At 58.0% G+C, this 18,920-nt stretch overlaps 3 protein-coding genes across 10 annotated transcripts in view; 2 read left to right on the top strand and 1 right to left on the bottom strand.

Moving 5' to 3' along the window:
• Positions 1–76: 76 nt before the first annotated feature.
• On the top strand, positions 77–6,105 carry CFAP144 (cilia and flagella associated protein 144). Of its 2 annotated transcripts, XM_051999984.1 has the most exons (4): positions 593–803; positions 4,188–4,247; positions 4,629–4,732; positions 5,706–6,105. In XM_051999984.1, exons 1-4 carry the CDS (start codon positions 671–673, stop codon positions 5,814–5,816), a joined length of 408 nt encoding a protein of 135 aa, XP_051855944.1. In that variant the 5' UTR covers positions 593–670; the 3' UTR covers positions 5,817–6,105. The 2 variants fall into 2 exon arrangements, with proteins under 2 accessions (XP_051855943.1, XP_051855944.1); XM_051999983.1 differs by lacking the exon at positions 5,706–6,105 and having other exon boundaries at positions 77–803; positions 4,629–5,364.
• Positions 5,550–11,221, bottom strand: EBNA1BP2 (EBNA1 binding protein 2). Its single transcript, XM_051999982.1, has 9 exons — positions 11,095–11,221; positions 10,924–11,007; positions 10,517–10,677; positions 10,127–10,250; positions 7,365–7,454; positions 6,971–7,046; positions 6,760–6,853; positions 6,177–6,339; positions 5,550–6,077 (listed from the first exon to the last, which is right to left on the bottom strand). The coding sequence occupies exons 1-9, from the start codon at positions 11,176–11,178 to the stop codon at positions 6,027–6,029; spliced, it is 927 nt and encodes a 308-aa protein (XP_051855942.1). The 5' UTR covers positions 11,179–11,221; the 3' UTR covers positions 5,550–6,026.
• Positions 11,222–11,225: 4 nt separating this feature from the next.
• The window catches only part of CFAP57 (cilia and flagella associated protein 57), a 46,922-nt gene continuing 39,227 nt past the window's right edge, over positions 11,226–18,920 (top strand). For 6 of the 7 annotated variants that reach the window (XM_051999977.1, XM_051999976.1, XM_051999975.1 and 3 more), the window contains exons 1-5: positions 11,283–11,381; positions 11,526–11,702; positions 12,630–12,946; positions 15,869–16,155; positions 18,595–18,805. In XM_051999977.1, coding sequence (XP_051855937.1) covers positions 11,546–11,702; positions 12,630–12,946; positions 15,869–16,155; positions 18,595–18,805 — 972 coding nt within the window. In that variant the 5' untranslated portion in view covers positions 11,283–11,381; positions 11,526–11,545. Of the gene's footprint in view, positions 11,382–11,525; positions 11,703–12,629; positions 12,947–15,868; positions 16,156–18,594; positions 18,806–18,920 lie in introns of all 7 variants that reach the window. The other variant, XM_051999978.1, reaches the window with a different exon arrangement.

Genomic DNA, 18,920 nt, shown 5'->3' with positions numbered 1-18,920 from the left:
ACACGAGGGAAAAAATTTAGCCGACCCTGCCCCCAAAACTTACGCTCTGCTGGGGGGAGGGGGGGAAGCAGGGGGAAGGAGGGGGGGGAGTTTGCGCGTGTGATCATACAAACGCGCATCGATGAATACAAATCACGCAGCAGGAGGCCCGAACAGAGCCACAGGGACCGGGCTGAGGAAGGCGACCGGTCCGACGCCGCGGCAAAGCGCCCAAGGCGCAAAGGGGACACTGATGGAGAAGCCGAGGAGCTTCCGAGGCCGGATGGGGCCGGAAACAAGGAGGCGGGATCTTCGGGGGGACTTCGGGGCTGCGGCTGCGGGAGGATGGGGGGGGGGGGCGGGAAGGGCGGGAGACCGCGGCTTTTTTAAGTTAACAGTTAACGAGGAGGAAGGCTCTGCGGCCGTCCCGCCGGGTGGGAAGGGGCAGGTGGACACATCCCTTGGACTCTTCGGGCTGTACGTTCTTCCGAGAGCAGATCCTGCGGGGCAGGGAGCCAGCGCCCGGGCCTCTCTAAGCGCGGACCGAGGAGGGGAGTGGGGGAGGGGGGAAAGAATGAGCACTGTGGGGGCGGGGGTAGAAGCGAGACCGGGCGGCGGTTGCCTGGAGACGGCGTCGGGACCCGCAGCCTATTGAGCCCAGAGGGCAGCGAGAAGGAGCTGGAACCTGATCATGGCGTCTCGCGGGCGTGAGAAGGCACCTCCGGACCCAGTGCATCAGAACCAGATCATGTGCGAGCTGATCCGCAAGGAGCTTCGGGCCCAGAAATTGTACACAGAGTACAACGTGAACCCCCACCACCAAGGTGCACCCCCCTTCCGGGGAGAGGGGGACTCGGTGTCAAAATGCACCCCCCTATGGGTGCCCCAGGGAGGCCTGGGAGAGGAGGGGGAAGGATCACGTGAACCCCACCATAGGCACCCACACACCCCTCCAACATTCAGGATTTAGTGGGGGTCAGACGGGAATTCCTCCGCAGTTTCTTAAAATACCACCTCATATTGGGGTCTGGTAACTGAATGGGGGTCCCGAAATTATTCCGTATCGTTAAATGTTTGATTTGCATACCTATTTTATATACCTATCTACTTGGGGTCAAAAATTTCTCAAGTGAAAAGGGGATGGGAAGTGCAAAAACTTTAGAAGCTTCTTAACCCACTATGTGTTTGGGGGTGAGGGGCATACAGGGGAGCCTGGGTGTAAAGATCAGCTGCAGAGGCCAGAACAAAGGGCATTTGGGGGGCGGGGGACACACAGGGAAAAGCCCTCTAGGGAGCAGAGCCTGGTCAGTTCAGATCTTGCCTCAAAGTCTTGTCCCCTTTTTCAGTTTACCCACCTGTAAAATTGGTACGTTAGCACCTGTCTCCCAGGGCTGTGTGAGAATGATTTATTCTATAATTTCTGCAAATCTTAAAGGACCATGTTAATGTTATCAATTAATCATTTAGTATTTAGCTATGGTCACTATATTGTAACTGAATATTAGCTATTACTATCTCCTCTGCATAAGAATGAAGCAGATGGTTCCACAAGAGAACCCAGATCATCTGTGCCCATCACCCACCCGATGCCAAGGATAGGACCTTGACTCTGGATCGTCAGAAATGAATGAAAAGGAGATCCAACTTGGGCTCCCCAAGGAAAACTTGCCCCAGAGTGCCTTCTGGTGTCCATCTTGGAGCCTTCAGTCTGGCCTCAGACTACTTGGCTAGCTTGTAACTCTGGACAACTCATTTCATCCTGTCTACCTCAGTTTCCTTATTTATAAAATGAGCTAAAGGAGGAACCAGTAAAGTACTTCCCAAGAAAACCCCAAAGGAGGTCACAGAGGGTCAGATTCTGTGGACAATGTCCATCTTGTGGAGCTGGGCGTGAGGCTGGAGACAGATACTAAACAGGCATCCCAGGGAAGCAGGACTGGGTTCTCCATCCCCCAGAGTACTTCAAGTTAGGGTTAGGGTTAGGAGTACATATATGGTGCCCCCAGCGCTCCAGACATGCTGAGCTGGAGGGAGCTCCCAGTTATCATTCACAAGTAGGCTTTTATCTGTAGAAGTCCATTTTCTCTTTGAGACTCAGCTCTGTTGCCAACTCTCTTAACAGCTAGTAACTATAAAGCACGGTAGAGTTTGAAAGCACTTTATGTGTGATCTCACTTGATCCAAAACTTGTGCTGCCTGTCCTATCACCCCATTTTATCAATGAAAAGGCAGACACACATTTCACAACTTCCCCGCTTCTATTAAGTGTCTGAGGCAGAAACTGAAATGTGGCCTTCCTGACTGCTAAGTCTGAGAATCTGGCCAGTGCATCACCTAGCTCCCTATTTCTTCCCTGCTCAGCTTTTCCCTCTCCAAACCACAGCAGTGACTCTCAAGCCAAACTGACCTTCATGCTCCTTTTGTGAATATATTTCCTTGCTAAATTACGCAATGATTTGTCTCCCTAGCATCTGGACACAGTAATTACTCAAATCTTCCCAACCCAAGATTTCATTTTTGTAGGGAGCACTAAAAACTCCCCCTTCCCAACGCACCCATCTTCATCTTAGCCCTAGAAAGCTGCCTCCTGCAAGGCAAGGTCACAGTTTATGTGTCAGAAGTGGGACTTGAATCCAGGGCACCTTGATGCTAAAGACTGTGCACCATTCCCTTCCCCATGCTTCTAACAGCGATTAAACACAATCTCAGAGCTTGGAAATAAAGTTAATCTGGCCTGACGCCTTCCAGCTGAAACCGTATTAGCTTTCTGTGGTCCTGGCTTCCTTTTTGAAATATTTTTCAGCCCTCCCTTTAACAATACATTCTAGATCTTGTGCTCACCTTTTCTTTTTGTGAAATCTTAAGACTCCCATTTTTGATTATTCCAAGTATAGTTTGAAAAGATAAGCATTTTTTTAATATGCCAGGCCACATGCTAAGCTCTAGGGAGACAAAGAGTGGCCAAAAACAGGAGTGCTAGAGTTCTGAAGACAAAAAATCAACGTGGGTTAATTAGGGATGGCTTCCAGACAAAAGGAGATTTGAACTGGCCTGGAAGGATGGATGGAATTGGGATCTTTAGAGAAGTCATTTCACATGAGAATATTACTCTGAATCTCACTTCTGTCCGTACTAAGCTAGGTATTTGGGGGAAGAGGCAAAAGGGGTGAACTAAAGGGATGTTTTTGGGGTGCAGCTATTAAAACTTTGTTTACAGCTCTAGGATTGATAGCTTATTGGAAGACCCAGATAAGGGATGGCACTGTCTTCTAGGGTCTTTTGTGGCTCCAAATCCAATGAAGCCATACATAGCTCTCTAACATTGCTGTCACTCCTCTGAGAGTACTTCAGGCCTCAGCCTGTGGGGAAAAAGAGGAAGACGGGGCTAGAATAATGGTCCCCTCCTGGTGTTTTTCTGGTGCACACCATCATCAATCAGACAAGGTTAGCCTAGCACTGAACTTGGAGTCAGAAACTCAAGTCCTGGCTAACCTCTTATCTCTACCCACGTGGATTACCTCTCAGGTGATTGGGAATTTCAAAGAGGATAACGTATAAATTGGGATACAAAAGTCCATCACCATCTAGGGAGTAAGAGGAGGGTGGTAATTGGTGCTGTGGGCCCCGGCTTCTGGCATTTGTGCACTTCACACAAACACCTGATGGGGAGTAAAGTAGTGGTCAGTGCCTCAAAGAATCACACCATCATGGGGTTAGAAGGGACGGTAGCAGCCAGCTATTCCAGCCCCTCCCCACAAGGAATCCCCATTTACAACCGGCTGGTTGTCAGCCAGCTTCTGGTTTCTGCCTCTCTACCCCATCCGGGTTAGAGGTGGCATGAAATGCAGAGAAAAACTAAATTATCAGTGCTAACTCTCTCCTGGGCCTCATTCTCCCTGCTCAACAGCATGGGGATAGGGTGAACTGCAGATAATGCCGAACCAATGGTGGCCTGCCGTTCTATCCCAGGAGCATCACCAGGCTTGAGCAGGCTTAGGGGCAAGGAGTGATTTGACGTCACGTTCCCAGGTGTTTTCTCTCCAGTTCACACCCGCCTAGGGCAGGAGTAGGGTACCGAGTGCAAGAGTTATTTAGGGCCTGCACAGAGCTTCTCAGGTATGGCTTTCTCCAGTTCACCTGGGTTTGGGGCAGGGGAAGTGGTTGAGAGAATAGTTAGTGCTGAAATCTCTCCTGTCCTGTCTCTGCAGTTCACAACATTACCAGAAAGCCCATGTCCTGGCATGACAATGTGGAGGAACCTGCAGATGGTAAGATATCTCTACTCAAACTGGTGCCCCAGGTGGCAGTCGTAAGGGCTTTGCCATGCCCTGTGCCTGGGGCTGTGAGCTAGGAGCAGCATGAATTAGGAGGGTCCAAGTCAGTATTCAGAGATGTTCAGGAGGGCCCAGACTGATGGGGCTTGGTTCCAGTCATGGCCAGATCATCCAGAAACTTAAATTTTCAAGGTGGGATGGAGTGGGGAGAGAAGGGGTAATGCTCAGTCAAGACCATCTTCCCCTGACTTCTCATCATAGCATGGAGGCTACCCTGGGTCCCTGAAGGCTGAGAAAGTAGAGCAGCGCTTGATGGGACTCTAATTAGGCCCAATGCTGCACTCTCAGAAGCTCCCTCACTTGTCTCACCTCTAGCCAAGTTCCTGAATGTCATTCACTATGCTGCTCAGAGACCCAAGAAGAAATACTCGGAGCCCCAGACCGAGAGCCAGGAAATCGGCTGGGACTGCGAGCCCTTGGTGAGTGAGCCAGGCAGCCAGGGATGGCCTTCTGGAAGGCTCCAGATCTCCCCCTCCCTCCATTCCCAGCTGACCCCTCACTCTTCTCAGGCCACAGGGCTCCCGAGACACACTGACCCCTCACACTCAGGCCTAGATAAGAGGTAAGGGAGGCATGTCATCCAGATCTGTGAGGAGTCTCCTTTACAAGCTGGGAGGCAGGGGCTGGCTCTGGTAACTCCGGGCCTCTCCCCACTGACTCCAGCCAGGCTGTCCAGGTGACAAATGATAACCTTGCTTAGTAGGATTTCTAACAAATAGATTAAGAGGTTAAACTTATTTGCAGCATCAGTTCTAGGAGCCAGCACCTCGCAGCCAGAGACAAAGGGACTAAAGAAAATGCAAGGGAAAACCAGCAAAGGGGACCCCCCCCCAGAAGCAATCCCCTCCTCAGCCTCTGTCAGCAGGCTTGCTTCGGTCCCCTTCAGAAGAGGGGAGCCTTGCTTGGGTCACACCCCCACCCCGACATCTCTAGATCAGACATCCTTTGTCCAGTCTCTCAATGACCTCTATCATTTGCCCTTTGGCCCCCCATGCTGCCCATCCATAACCAAGAGATGAGAAGCAAGACAGAGGAAGCCAGGGAGCCACAAAGGACCAAGGCTAGAGCCAAGCTCTGAACCAGGTCCGCTGCTCCGACCCCGCAAAGCTGCGGAGAGTGGCGGAGCTCTGGGGTCAAGGCAGCTGCTGCAGAGCAGCCAGGGGATGGGAACAAGCACATTCTGCCCAGGAAATGGGGAGGGGGGGTAGGGGGGGAAACACAAGAAACAGAGGGGAATGCAGGCCTAAGCCTGACAGCCATTTATTCACCCAGCCCTTGGAAAGGGGCCGGCACTGACCCCACAGGGGCTATGAATGGATGGGGCGGGCAGGAGGCAAAGCATGGGGAACACCCAGCCCATCCCCTCACTGCCACGTGTCCTCCTCTCTCCAGATTCCTAGCGAGCGCGGAGACAAGAGGATCAATTTTTTCCGCACCTACCAGGACATCACGAAGTACATGGCAGAGTTCTGGCGCCTAAAGGCCAAGCAGAGCTCGAAGTAGCAGGGCCAGGGACGCTCGGCTCCAGTGCTTGGGCCACACCCCAATCCTCTGAAGCACCCAAGCCCTTTTTGCCCCACCCTCCCTCCTTAGCCCCCCTCCAGCCAGCACCACAGGGGTGGCTCATACCCCCCCACCCCGTAACTCAGAAAGCAAAGGCAGCCAAGAGATGGTTGTGGCTCGAGCCTGTGTCCTCTGTATAAAAGGCGTTGCTTAGCGTGCTCGGTTTTTCATTTTCTCTCTTGCCCGTTTTCCAGGTCTCTTCTAAAAAAATAAAATAGATATTATGACATCCCGAGTCTGACATGTTCTGCTGCTGCCCTTCCCCTCCCACTGGGAGCCCAGGCCTCCAGGTGCACTCACATTGGCCAGCTTCTTGCCCATCTTGTGAGGGCCCTTGCCATGGGCGGTCCGGGCCCGGAAGCCTGACACGTCATCGTAGCTCTCCTTAGTGTTCCTCTTGGATCCTTTCTTCCTTCCACCAAAACCAAACTTCTGGTTTTTGTACCGACGCTTGGCACTGGGCCTGAAATCAAGCACGGTCTCCCTTCAAGGCCTTGTCTCCTGAGGCTTCAAGGTCCTTCCAGGCCCTATCCTCCAAGACTGCTTGCTGATTAACAGACCAGCTGACCCACAGCTTCTGCCCCTGATGGGCTTCTTGGGGGCCCAGGGGATCTCTGAGCCCAGGGCCAGCTGGACACCAATCTGGTCTCAAAGTTCAATTACTTCCCAGCTGTGTGACCCTTCAGCAAGTCACAACCCCAGGGTCTTCAACAGCAAAATGGAATTAAGAGCCATCACCAGAATTAAGAACAAATCTGATCACGTGTAAACCACTTGGCACAAGGCCTGGCATGTAGCAGGCACCCAATCAAAGCTCGCCCCCGTCCCCCCCACCCCCCCAGGCCTTAAAGCAGCCCCAAAGCAGGAGAAAATGCAGCCTCACCCCTTCTTCATCTGCTGGGCTTTGGCACCGTCCTTCTCAGCCCGAGAGTGTGACCGCCCATCTCCCTCGAGGAAGTCCAGTCTGTCGGAGAAGCCTACGTGGGGAGAGTGACTGGCTGAGCAGGGCTGCGTGCCAGGAGAAGAGCTGGCACCGCGAAGCGGCCCAAGGCAGGATCACCCCCTTAACCGCCCCCCCCCAAGTCTGTGCCCACCTTTCTGGTACTTCTTGATGGCCGTCATCATCTTGGACTTCTCCTGCTGCCTCTTCTGAAGGATCTCGGTTTGAACCTACAAGAGACAGAGCCAGGCTAGTCCAGAAGCTCCCCCTGTGCTGGTTAACTGCATACAGCCACCCGGCCCCGGGACGGACCCAAGGCCCAGGGCATGAATAAGGAACCAAGGGACCCGGGGGCCGCCCCCCCCCCCCCCCAGGCCAATCCCAAGGCTGGGCTTCCGGCTGGCCCTCTTCTCCAGCCCCTGTGGGACACAGAGAAAACGGCTTCTCCAGCAACATCAGGAAGTAGCAGTGGGGAGAAGGCCATGGCTGGGCCCCACCCCAGCTGTCCGAGCCAGGCCCTGACCGGCCCCATCCCCTTTCTGCCTCACCTTCTTGCCGTACTTCCGGAGCGCCCGCAGCTGCTTGGCCTTTTCCGACTTCTCCATGGCAGCCTGTTTTGTTTGCAGTTTCTGTCGAATCTAGAAGGGGCCGAGAGAGGAAACCCTGGAGCCAATGGCGCGACGACCCTGGCACCTTGTCTGCCAGCGCGAGGGCCCCGGAGAGCAGACTCCCGCTAACACCAACAAGGATTTGTTGAGCCCCGTTCTATGCCCTGGGAATACCGAAAAGGTCACAGTCTCTGCCCTCCCCCGGCTACGTGCGGCTGGAAAGGCCCTCTCCGAAGGGGGAGAAGAGACCCGCCGCAGCCTGCTCACTGCGCTTTTTACTTCACCTCTGAGCCGGGGTGGGAGGGGACCCCAGCCCTGGGGAGACAGCTCAGATCCAAAAGGAGCAGGCTGGTGGAGGAGGGGAGAGGGCAGCTTAGCACTAAACAGGAGGAGGCTAGGAGACCCAGGACTAGGAGGACATAAGGCAGAGCGAAGCTCAAGAGAGGCAGAAACAGAAGGGACCCCTCGTCCTGTGCACCAGAGAAAACGGACGAGAAGTTCTAAACAAGGGTCCTGAGTGTGGCTGCACAGCCGTGACACCCCTGTGAAGAGCGGCCTTCCATAACCTAGCAGCGCTGACTCGGGCCCACCGGCAGGGGTCCCAGGCACTGGTGGATCCCCAGGGCTCGGACAAAGAAACGTATTCCATTTCTATTAAAGTCCCGGCTCTGCACCTGCCAGGCTCGGAGCTCGGCAACGGAGACAGGTACAGATCCTGAGATAAATAAACAAACGGAGGCTCCCTGGGACATCAGCACTAAATGACCAAGGGGAGCGTGTAAAAACTGGAACTCGAGAACGAGCGCTCCTGGGCGGTGTCTGAAGTTCCAAGGGAAGATGGGAAGGGGGGGACGCCCTGTACAAAGGCAAGGAAGCTGGAGCTGGAAAACCCGCTACAGGGAACAGGGAAGAGGGAAGGAAGCGTTACTTAGGTGCCGGGTACTGCGCTAAGCTCTACACGAGGAGGCTCAGAGAACGTCACTGGAAACAGAACACGACGTGGCCAGAGTATGAGACAATTTAGTGCCAGAGGATCCCTTGTGTAAAAGCAAACAGGGCATCAGAGGCTCCTGAAGAGAAGAGCGCGCCACGGATAGCCCCGGACTTGAAGAACAGCACTTTGACAACTGGGTGGAAAGGCTGGAGCCAGGGACCAGAGACCCCTGCGGATGAGGAGATTTTTCAAGATGGTCCAAAGAGATCTCCCTGGGGGAGGAGCGAGGGCGGAAGGTCAGGGTGACGGGGAGGGGAGAGCCAGGCGCAGGCCACTCTCCCCTTGGGCTTCTGCCTGGCTCAGACAAAACCAATGCTCCTTGTTTCTTGGATCAAGGAGAATGACCCCTTGATCACCAAGTACAAAAGGGCCTGGCACCAGGGGTGGCTAAGGAGATAACAGGGAAACCTCAGGCCGCCAGGAGTCAGAGAGCCCTGGTTCAAATCCAGCCTCAGACACTGTGTGGCCTTGGATAAGTTCCTTAACCCCAACTGCCTCAGCTTCCTCATCTGTAAAGTTAACTGGAGAAGGAAATGACAAAACCCTCCTTCTGCTGGAAAAACCTCCAGTGGCTCACAGAATCAGACATGATGGGAAAGACTGAACAACAAAGGACCCTCCCTGCCTTCTGGGAGCTCGGGACAACGGCCCTCTCAGAGAGGGACTGGGAAAGTGGAGGCCAGAGAGGGAACGTGACAGACCGAGCCCCCGGATGGGGACAAGGCCGGGACTCAAACCCAGCGCGTCCCCCTAGGCTCACCCCTCCGCCCTGGCCACACCCCCCAGTGACCAGCCCAGGAAGCATCGCTGGCTCTCCCACGGGCTGACAGACGGGACCGGGCCGATGGTGGGGAGGCTCCCTGCCTTGGGACCTCCAGCCCCGACGAAGCAGCGGGGAATACAAAAGCTGATGGCGCTTCGTCCTGGCCGGGGTCAGGCCAGCCTTGGCACATCTCCCTCTGACGGTTACTAGAGCACAAGCGTGTGCACACAAGCCCAAGGAGCGCCCAGTCAGCCGCAGCCACAAACTCACTGCCTGGCCCGAGCCCGAGTCACTCAGAGCCTGGCACCTGCCCGAGAAGGGGGTCCCAGAAACCTGCCGATCACACCCAGTACCGGCGTGCCCTGCACCTTCCTCCCCCCCCCATCACTGAGAACTGGCGTCTGCACCACACGTAAGGGTTGCAGACGTCACCTCGTCCGACCCGAGTTACCTAAAAGATGAGAATGAGCTGAGCAAGCAAGGGGCCACCTCACTGCCAACAGCCCCGAAGCCTGAGAAAAGTCCGAGGCGGGGAGGGCAGCCCCAGGGGGGCCACCGAGAGGCCCTGCCCAGGACCGGGAGAAGAAAAACCATCAGGCGCTGCACTCCAATCACAAGGAGACCTCTGGGGTCCCGGCTGGAAACACTTCCGGGGCAGGATTGGGGGGAAGAGTACAAAGGAGACCAGATTACAGAAGCAGAAAAGCTCCCCCCACTCGGGAGCTAAGACAGAGGGTGAGTGACCGCTGTGGGGGATGGGCACGATGCCCAAGAGGACTCTGGGGCCCTAACAAGGTGGAGCTGGGCCCAGCGCTGGGATTCTGCTCCCACCCGGCAGGAGCTGTCCCAGCCGCGGCTTTCCCTCCTGCAGACGCCAGTGAGCGCCCGGGCGGCCACCTCCCACCCGATGCTGCCCCCAGTCCGAGACCAGCCGCCGGCACCCACCTTCTGCATCTGCTGGTCCGACTTGGCCATCTCTGCGAAGTAATCCTGGGGCCTCTTGGTGGGGATCTGGTGCTGGTGGAGCCGGGGCAGGACGGCCAGGACTGCAGCCTGGGCCTGGCGGTAGCTGGCCCACAGACATGGGTCAGCACCGCGGGCTGCCTGCTGACCCCCCCTCCCCCTTCCAAGTCAGGCCGCCCCCTCTCCCACGCCCCTCCTAGGTCGGACTTTCCTCCCCTCCCCCCTCCCTTCTAAGGCAGGCCGCCCCCTCTCCCACGCCCCCTCCTAGGTCGGACTTTCCTCCCCCCCTCCCCCCCCCAAGTCAGGCCGCCCCCTCTCCCACGCCCCCTCCTAGGTCGGACTTTCCTCCCCTCTCCCCCTTCCCCCCCTTACAAGGTCATCTCTCGGCGGAAGTCGTCCTCGGGGTCCACAGCTCCAGACTTCTCGGGCGTCTGCGGCGCGGGCAGCTCTGGCGCCGGCCCCACGGTCACGTCCAGCCGCTCCAGCCACGGCAAGTCCTTCCGGAACTCGGCCAGACACTGATTCAGGCCGGCCTAGGGAGGACTCGCAGTGAGCTTCCCGGAGGCGCCCTTCCCGGCCCGCCCACAAACACCCTCACGCTCTCCAACAACGTCCAAACCTCGTCCGCGCGCCGCGCTCTTGCTCCGCCCCCTGCAAACTCTCCCCGTCACGGCGCATGCTCCATGGGCCAGGCGCCGCACGTGAAGCCGTAGCTCGTGCCCCCTCCCCGCGCAGATCGCGCCCCCCTCCCAAACTCTCCCAGCCTCACCCGCACTCACCACGTCGTTCTGCCTGCGTTTCGGCGCCTCGAGCTCCACGTTGAGCCCCGGTTTCAGGTCGCCCCGAGCGAAGGCCGCCTGCAGCTGTAGAGACACAATGCGGAGTCAGGGCCGGCCAGGCCGGGAGAGGGATGGGGTCGGGGCCAGGGCTGGGTCTCGGGCGGCACTGACCTCAGCGTCCGAGAGCGCCTCTGAGTCCGTCTCCGAGTCCGAGCCTGACTCCATCGCCGCCATCGCCGCCTCCTTCAGCTTCATTTCCACGAGCCCAGAAGCCGCCAGAGCCTCACTGCTCTCACTTCCGGCGGGATGCTTCCGTTTCCTGTAGAAAGGTCCGCCTCTTCCTGTTTACCGTTGCCGTGGGAACGCGGAGGTGTTTCCCTAAGAGAAACCCAACCAAAGAAAAAGGAGAGAGTGGAAAAGAGAAAGACAGAGACGGAGACAGAGGCGGCAGAGGCCAGGTTTGGATGGGGCCCCGTGGGATCACAGGTCAGGGCCGGCGGGTGCGGCCGAGGGAGCCCTGCTCGGGAAGCTTGGGGGTCCCAGTCCGGGAGCACGGTGGGGTCACAGGTCAGGGGTCATGGTGCCTCTCTCCCCCTCGGCAGCCCCCGCCCCCCGCGACGCCATGAGCGCCGTGGTAGCCCAGGCCCAGCACATCTTCGGGATCCGCGCCGGTGTCGTCAACAACCTCTGCTTCTTCGACGAGCAGATCATCATCTTTCCGTGCGGGAACTACTGTGTGAAGTACAACGTGGACCAGAAGTGGCAGAAGTTCATTCCAGGTACCGGGCGGGAGGGCGGGGAAACTGAGGCGGGCCCAGCAGGTCCCTGGAGCCCGCGGTGAATGACACGCCCCCTAGGGCCGAGGCCCCGCGCCGGAATGTGGGGCTGTGGGGATCAAACTAAGGAGGCTTCCTCTGGGGGGTCTCACCGAGAGCGGCTGCTGGCCTTGCCTCTGCTCAGACCCGGGGCCGCTCTGGGGCCCGCAGCGCCTCCCGGCAGCTTCCCCAGGAGCCTTCCCCAGGCCCCCACGGCTCTGCCGCCCTAATCGTCCTGGCCGCGCGGGTAAGGGCCTCCCACTCCCACCTTCCCCCAACAGTGGGTCTCCGCCCCATCCCTGAACGTGGGGGACTCGCTCTCAGTAAACGTCTGGCTCCTTTGCCCGTTTTATATATTGGGGTCACCAAAAAGTTCCTTAGACAGAAAGGGCTCCCGAGGAGGAGACGGCTTAAGGAGCTCCGGCAGGGACGGCTCCTTGTATTCCCCGATTATAGGAGGGGGTTTTCCCCACCTTCTTCTCTCTGCCCCAGTGTTTCCCTGTTTGCAACCTTTCCCACTCTCCCTCTGAGATCACTGAGGGGCAAAACGATCTGTAGTACTCTTTTCTACACCCATTTGCTGGGGTCACACGAAACAGTGGCGAGGAGGAAAAGGTTTCAGGAGCTTTGGGGTGAACACCCACTTAGACCTCAGTTACGGAGGGGATGCTCCCCCCTTGCTCTCCCTCCCTCCTGTGCCTTCCTCTCCCCCCCTTGAGACGGACACTAGAAGCCACCGCAGGCCTTGCGTGGGACCCTCTGGGGCCCCGACGGGGACGGTTCCTCTCCCGGCCCTCGGTTACCCCACCACGCTCATTGCCGGACGACCGACCAGAGTAAGGGCAGAGCGCCCCCGCCGGCTCCTGACCTCCCCGCGCTCGCCCACTGCAGGCTCGGAGAAGAGCCAGGGCATGCTCGCCCTGGCCATCAGCCCCAACCGGCGCTACCTGGCCATTTCCGAGGTCGTGCAGGACAAGGCCACCATCACCATCTACGAGCTCTCGTCGGTTCCTTGCAGGAAGCGAAAAGTCATCAACAACTTCGACTTCACGGTCCAGAAGTTCATTGCTTTGGCCTTCTCTCCGGACTCCAAGTATCTTGTGGCCCATACGGGGACTCCCGAGTCCAACCTCGTCTACTGGATGTGGGAGAAGCAGAAAGTGATGGCGATTATCAGAACCGATAATCAGAACAACCCCATCTACCAGGTAACCGGCCCGTGGCGTGGGGACGACTGGGGGCGCGGGGGGTGTGTGTGTCGTCCAGGCCAGCGCCCGCTTCCTGCCCTCCCGGGGCCGGCCTGCACAGTCCACAAGAGAGCCACGCTGCCGGGGCTGCGGGGGGGAAAGATGGTGCAGCGTCGCGGGATTGCAGACGTACACGTCTCTGCACGGAGCACACAGAGAGCAGGCCTTGGGAGAAGGGAGGAGCACCCGCCTGGGGTTAACCGCGGGGGCCGGGGTCAGATCCTGGACCTCCTCCCTGGCCCCTTGGTCTCCCTCTCTTTGTGAAGGACAGGAAAGATTTCCCAGGCAGGGACAGACTGGAACGAATGGCCCACGATGTCCCTGTCAGAACTGATGGTGTACTCTGGGCTCAGTCTCGGTTTCTCGGCAGAAAGGGCCCGATGCTGTGTCTGTCTCCTCCGCCCTAGGGCCCACACTGAGCATGTAGGTACTGCTCTGCCTCAGGGTGGCCTGGCCAGGCCCACTTCCGAGCAGTCCTTTGCTGCCTAGAGGACTCCTGGGAACAAGTTCATCTGTCTCTCACAGTGCGCGCTGCTTCAAAGGCCCATTCCCTGCACCCGTGGAGATACCTTTGCCTGGCATTTCAGGCCTTCCCCGTCCAGCTTCTGCGGAACCTGGCCCTCCTGAGCCCCTGCGCAGCCTGTCTCCCCCAGACCGATTGGCCTTGGTGCTTCTCCCCACCTGCAGCGTGTCCCTCAGTGCTCTCCCTCCCCCCTCTGCCTCTCAGAACCCCTCAGTGCCACCTCCTCATCATGGCCTTTCTCACTCCCCCTGGTTATTAATACTGTGCCCTCCCAATGCTGCTCCTGTCAGACGCAGAAGTAATATTTTCTGTGAGCATGTGTCCCCTCCCTCAAAACAGCGTAAGCTCTCGAGGGCAGGAACTGTTTCGTTTTTGTCTTTGCCCCGCGCCCAGCACAGTGTCGGATGTACAGCAAACACATAGCTAATGCTTGCTGCCAATGAACGGTCCCTTGTCTTCTGGTCTAGCAGACCCTCCCCCTGCCCTTAATTTTATTTTTTTTCCTTTTAAACCTTTAAGTTTTGAATTCCAAATCCAGTCCCTCCCTCCTCTCTCCTCTCCATTAGATGGTAAGCAATCAGAAATAGGTTATACGTGCCTAAATACAACGTGTTTATATGTATTATGATACATTTCCGTATTAGTCATTTAGTTCAGAAAGATACAAATAAAAGAAAAGAGAAAGAAAGGCAGTGAAAAATAGGCTGCCCCGGTCTGTATTTGCACAACACTGGTTCTTTCTCCGGAGACGGCCGGTGTGCTTGGTGATCAGTCCTTTGGGATTGCCTCCGATTGTCGGGTTGCTGAGAAGAGCTAAGGCATCTGCAGTTTATCCCACAGTGGTGCTTTGCTGCATACACTCTTCTGGTTCCGCTCACTTCCCTCAGCATCAGTTCACATAAGTCCCTCCAGGCCTTTCTAAATCAGCCTGCTGGTCATTTCGTACAGCGCAGCAATATTCCATTACGCTCGTGTGCCGGGCCCTCATCGAAGGGCGTCCCTCTGAATTCCAGTGTTTAGCCACCCCAGAAAGAACTGCTGTAGCTGTTTGTTCAGAGAGCGCCCCCCTTCTTTTGGACGTCTCGGGGATGCCCCCGTAGCTGTCCTTCCCTTTCACTCTCCCTCCTGACTCGGCCCTGCCGTCGGTCTGACTTTTCCCACGCTGTCCTGCTGGAGGGTCTGCCTGGAGGTTTCCAGCCTGTACATGGGCCGCTCCGTGCCCGGGAGACTAGGTGTTGTGCAGCCTAATGCGTGAGGCCCTGTGACTGTTATTCCTTTGAAGAGACAAACTTTGAGAATGTAATTGGCAACTGATAGTCAAGTCACCAATCTCAAGGGCCCGTCTGCAAATGAAGACCTAGAACCCAGGAGCTCTGGCGGGGGGCCCAGCTTACAACGTCAGGGACTCAAGCATCTCTTGCAAACTGGGATTCGTGAAACCCCCTTTCTGTGTGCTGAGAATACCGTTGCTGATGGAGAAATGGAGAGGCAGGAGGGAGCTCGGGGGCCTCAGGCCTAACCCAGAGGACCCCATTGTACCATAAGCACAAACAGGGCCTCTGCCCTCAGCCTCCCCATTCCTCCTGCCTCCCCGTGAACTCTGATGCCAGCTCTGGCGTCCCTGCGCCACCTCCCTGCCGCCCTTGGCACAGGGATTACACGTGGACCCCCCCCTTGTTAGAGGGATGATGTGATCCAGCCGGCACTGCCGATTCCCTCCATTTCTTTTCCTTGGGGCTTGATCACCACCCTTTTATAAACCCCGTCTAGAATTTGGTGAGGGCGACAAGTCAGGCTCCTCACATCCCCTCAAACTTCCCTGGGAGCAGCAAACCTCAGGTGCCCCGACTGCACCAGAGCAGAGCTGGCCTCCCTTGGAGGCTTCAGAGTGACCCTCATGGCCACCCCCATCAGGCACCGGCTCTTCCTTGCAGTGGGAGCTGGCTGCGGCCTCGAGGGCTGCGGAGTGCCAGAGCTGCCGGCCTTCAGACACAGAGGGCATCGTGGGGCTGGGGGCGGCTCAGCTTGGCTGCGGCCTCGAGGGCTGCGGAGTGCCAGAGCTGCCGGCCTTCAGACACAGAGGGCATCGTGGGGCTGGGGGCGGCTCAGCTTGGCTGCGGCCTCGAGGGGTACGGAGTGCCAGAGCTGCCGGCCTTCAGACACGGAGGGCATCGTGGGGCTGGGGGCGGCTAAGCTTGGCTGCGGCCTTGAGGGGTACGGAGTGCCAGAGCTGCCGGCCTTCAGACACGGAGGGCATCGTGGGGCTGGGGGCAGCTCAGCTTGGCTGCGTCACAGGCAAACTGAAGACCATTTCTCTCGGGGGAGATGAGAAAATGGGCATAATTTTTTCCCTCTTGCAGGTGAGCTTCAATCCCCAAGATAATACTCAGATTTGTGTCATTGGAAATGGAATCTTTAAACTTTTCCGCTATGCCGAGGGCACGCTGAAACAGACCAATTTCGTGCGGGGAGAGCCCCAGAATTACCTGTCTCACGCCTGGATCTCTGAAGAACGGATCATTGTGGGCACTGACACGGGCAAGCTCTTTCTGTTCGAATCTGGGGATCTTCGCTGGGAAACGAGCATTGTGTGCAGGGAGACGCCCAGCGACACCAAGAAACTGGAGGTGGTGAACGAGTCGGAAAGGTAACGGGGCCTCTCAGCGGGCGTCGGGGATGAGGGTCCTGGGCGTCCGGCCTCTGCAGCTCTGCGCCAGCTCTGGCCACACGGGGGGAGGCCTGTGGGATTGTTGGGGGCTCTAGTAAGGAACCTTACCTGGGGCCACTCATCTATGAATTTGTTAATCAGGGAACTGGGCCCTGCACTGAACGTCAGGGACACAGAGACCTGAGGGATGCACTTGCTGCCCTCAGGGGCTCACCCTCTTTGAGGCCCACAGAGAAGCATCTGTCAGATGGACGCTGATTTTGGTGGGAGTCAGAGCCCCTCAGCGGGAAAGATTGAGAAAGCCTCAAGAAGGCAGTAGGAGAGCTGAGTCCTAAAGGGAGCTAGGGATGCCAGGAGGCAGAATGAGGAGGGGAGAGCGTCCAGCCTTGGTACAGCCTGAGCAGAGACGCAGAGGCTGGGCATGGCTGAGGCGGGGAGGGGGGGCTCTGAAGCGCGAGGCCAGAGGGACGCCTTTCTTTGAACAGAGATAGCGTAAGTCTTTTTAAAAGTATTTGAGGCTTGCACCATCATCCGGAGTCATGACGTTCTAAGCTTTGTCAGCACTCGTGCAGGGCAGGATGGTCTCTGGTCTGCCCCAAGTTGGGCCTTGCCAGGCCTTCACAGGTGCGCCATTGGGGATGGCCTGCCCACCCTTCTCGCACTTGATCTTCCGGACGGTCCCACGTTGTCCTTTATCCGTGGCTGCCCCAGCCCATATTAGCCGCCTGCCTCTCTTGGTTGCCCCCCTGTTCCATATCCCTGCCCCCTCCCCCGGGTGCCACAAGTATGGAGGAGAACGCGTGCTGCGCCCGCCTGACCCCCATCCCCCCGTGGGATGCCGAGCCCTTGGCCACGTTCCAGAAGCACATGGCCTTTGTGTGGATTCAGGAGAAACCCCTGGGAATGCTGCCTCCATCCTGTGGGGAGTCTCCCAAGCTTTCCTAATGGCACAGGTTTGAGGGGAACCGTACCGAGCTCTGAAATGCCCCCCGTGTCCCCAGTGACTCGTCCCAATGGCAGAACCGGCCCGTGCCTCGGAGCTTACGGTCTTAGATGCCTTGTCTGTGATTAGCGAAGGGCTGGGCGCACTCTGGGAGGAAGCCCACCTGCAGGGACAGACAAATCTCCACGGCTTCCTGTGTCACCCACCCAGGGTGTGTCAGAGCCTGCTGGCGCCTCCGGGCTCAGCCTCCTCTGAACCAGCACCTGACGCACAGCAAAAATGGGGGCGGGCGGCACGTTGGCTGGGACTAGAGGGAAGCTAGGAGGCCGGGACCAGGGAGAGAGTTCGGGGCGAGCCCGTGGGCGTGGCCAGGCCGGGCGTGGCCAGGCCGGACGTGGCCCGCCTTGTGTGAGGAGCGAGGGGGCCGGTGTCACTGGCTCAGAGAACGGGGCTGGAGGGGCCGGCTTGTGAGTCCTAAGGGGAGGATTCTGTCCTTGATCCCGGAGGTAATGGAGTGGGGGCGGGGTGACATGGCAAACATGGACTCAGGGAAGATCTCCGACAGCCGAATGGAGAGTGAGCTAGAGGGGGGAGAGCCGGGTCAGGGAGGTAACGGCGGGCTGCAGACATCCAGCTGCGGATGATAAAGGCCTGCGCCAAGGCGGGGGCACCCTCAGAGGAGAGGAGGGGCTGCAGGACAGACGTGAGAGGCTCAGAGATAGACTGAGAGGGCAAGCACAGCACCTCAGTCGGGAACCGGGGACGGTAAGGGAGCCTGCCGGGAGCCGGCGAGGTCAGAGCAGGGGCCCGGACAGACACCCACCTCGAGCAGTTTGACCTGAAGCTGGCGAGACGGACCCAGGGCCTCCCTGAGAAGGCCGCCACCACCTCCGGGAAGCACAGGGCGTTCCAGAACGCGTCCTACAAGGAGCAGCATGGGAATCCTGAGAGAAATCAGATCCCGATGTCACCCCCGGGCAGGGGTCTGCGTCTGAGGGTCCATGTTCTCCAGAGCCATAGTGGGCTATGGGGACTCCCAGGGCACTTCCAGGCCTGGCAGCAGGACCCCCTGGTTAGGCCTGGGCAGAGCAGTGTCGAGAGAATGGGCTCCCCGGCTCCCGTGCTGGGACCATCAGCTTCCCCTCAAGCCCCAGCCTCCCCCACTACAGTGTTGTGTCACCCCTCTGCTCCCCTGGGTTGGAACCGGAGACCCAGACTCTTGGATCTCCCTCCCAGAACCAGGAGGGCCCTGGAAGGTTCCAGAGGGACGAGTCTCTGAGCCTCCGGAGGCCTTGGGTCCTGGGGGAGGGCCAGGGTTTGGTGCCGGGCCACTGGAGGGCTCCGGGCTCTGAAACTCCATCTCCACCTGGCCCAGGCTCAGGGAGGCCCAGAGCGAGCCCTCCCTCCTCCTCGCCATCAGTGACCTCCGCCAGTGAAGCGCTTCCTGTGGTTCCCACTATCTTTTCCTTTTGCAGCCTCATTGAATTCCCAACCCCCAGCTCTCCTGACTACTCCAACGAGCAGCTCTTTGTGGAGAAGAGCGAGAGCCAGAATATGACGCTCCCCCAGGTGTCGGCCATTGCCATCTACTCCAAGGGCTTCGCCTGTTCGGCGGGCCTGGGCCGAGTCCTGCTCTTTGAGAAGATGGAAGAGAAAGACACCTATCGGGAGAGCCGGGAGATCCGGGTAAGGGAGGGGGCGGGGGCGCGGGAAGGGGGCCCCCCATGTGCACTTAAGGCTTCCTTGGGAGAGAACATGGCCCCCAGGATCCCCCTGGGATCAGAGGGGGTGGGGCAGCAGG

This window comes from Antechinus flavipes, chromosome 4 (assembly GCF_016432865.1).
Source record: "Antechinus flavipes isolate AdamAnt ecotype Samford, QLD, Australia chromosome 4, AdamAnt_v2, whole genome shotgun sequence".
NCBI lineage: Eukaryota > Metazoa > Chordata > Mammalia > Dasyuromorphia > Dasyuridae > Antechinus > Antechinus flavipes.
Note: the sequence above shows the minus strand (reverse complement) of the source record. Positions and strands in the feature narration are given on the sequence as shown.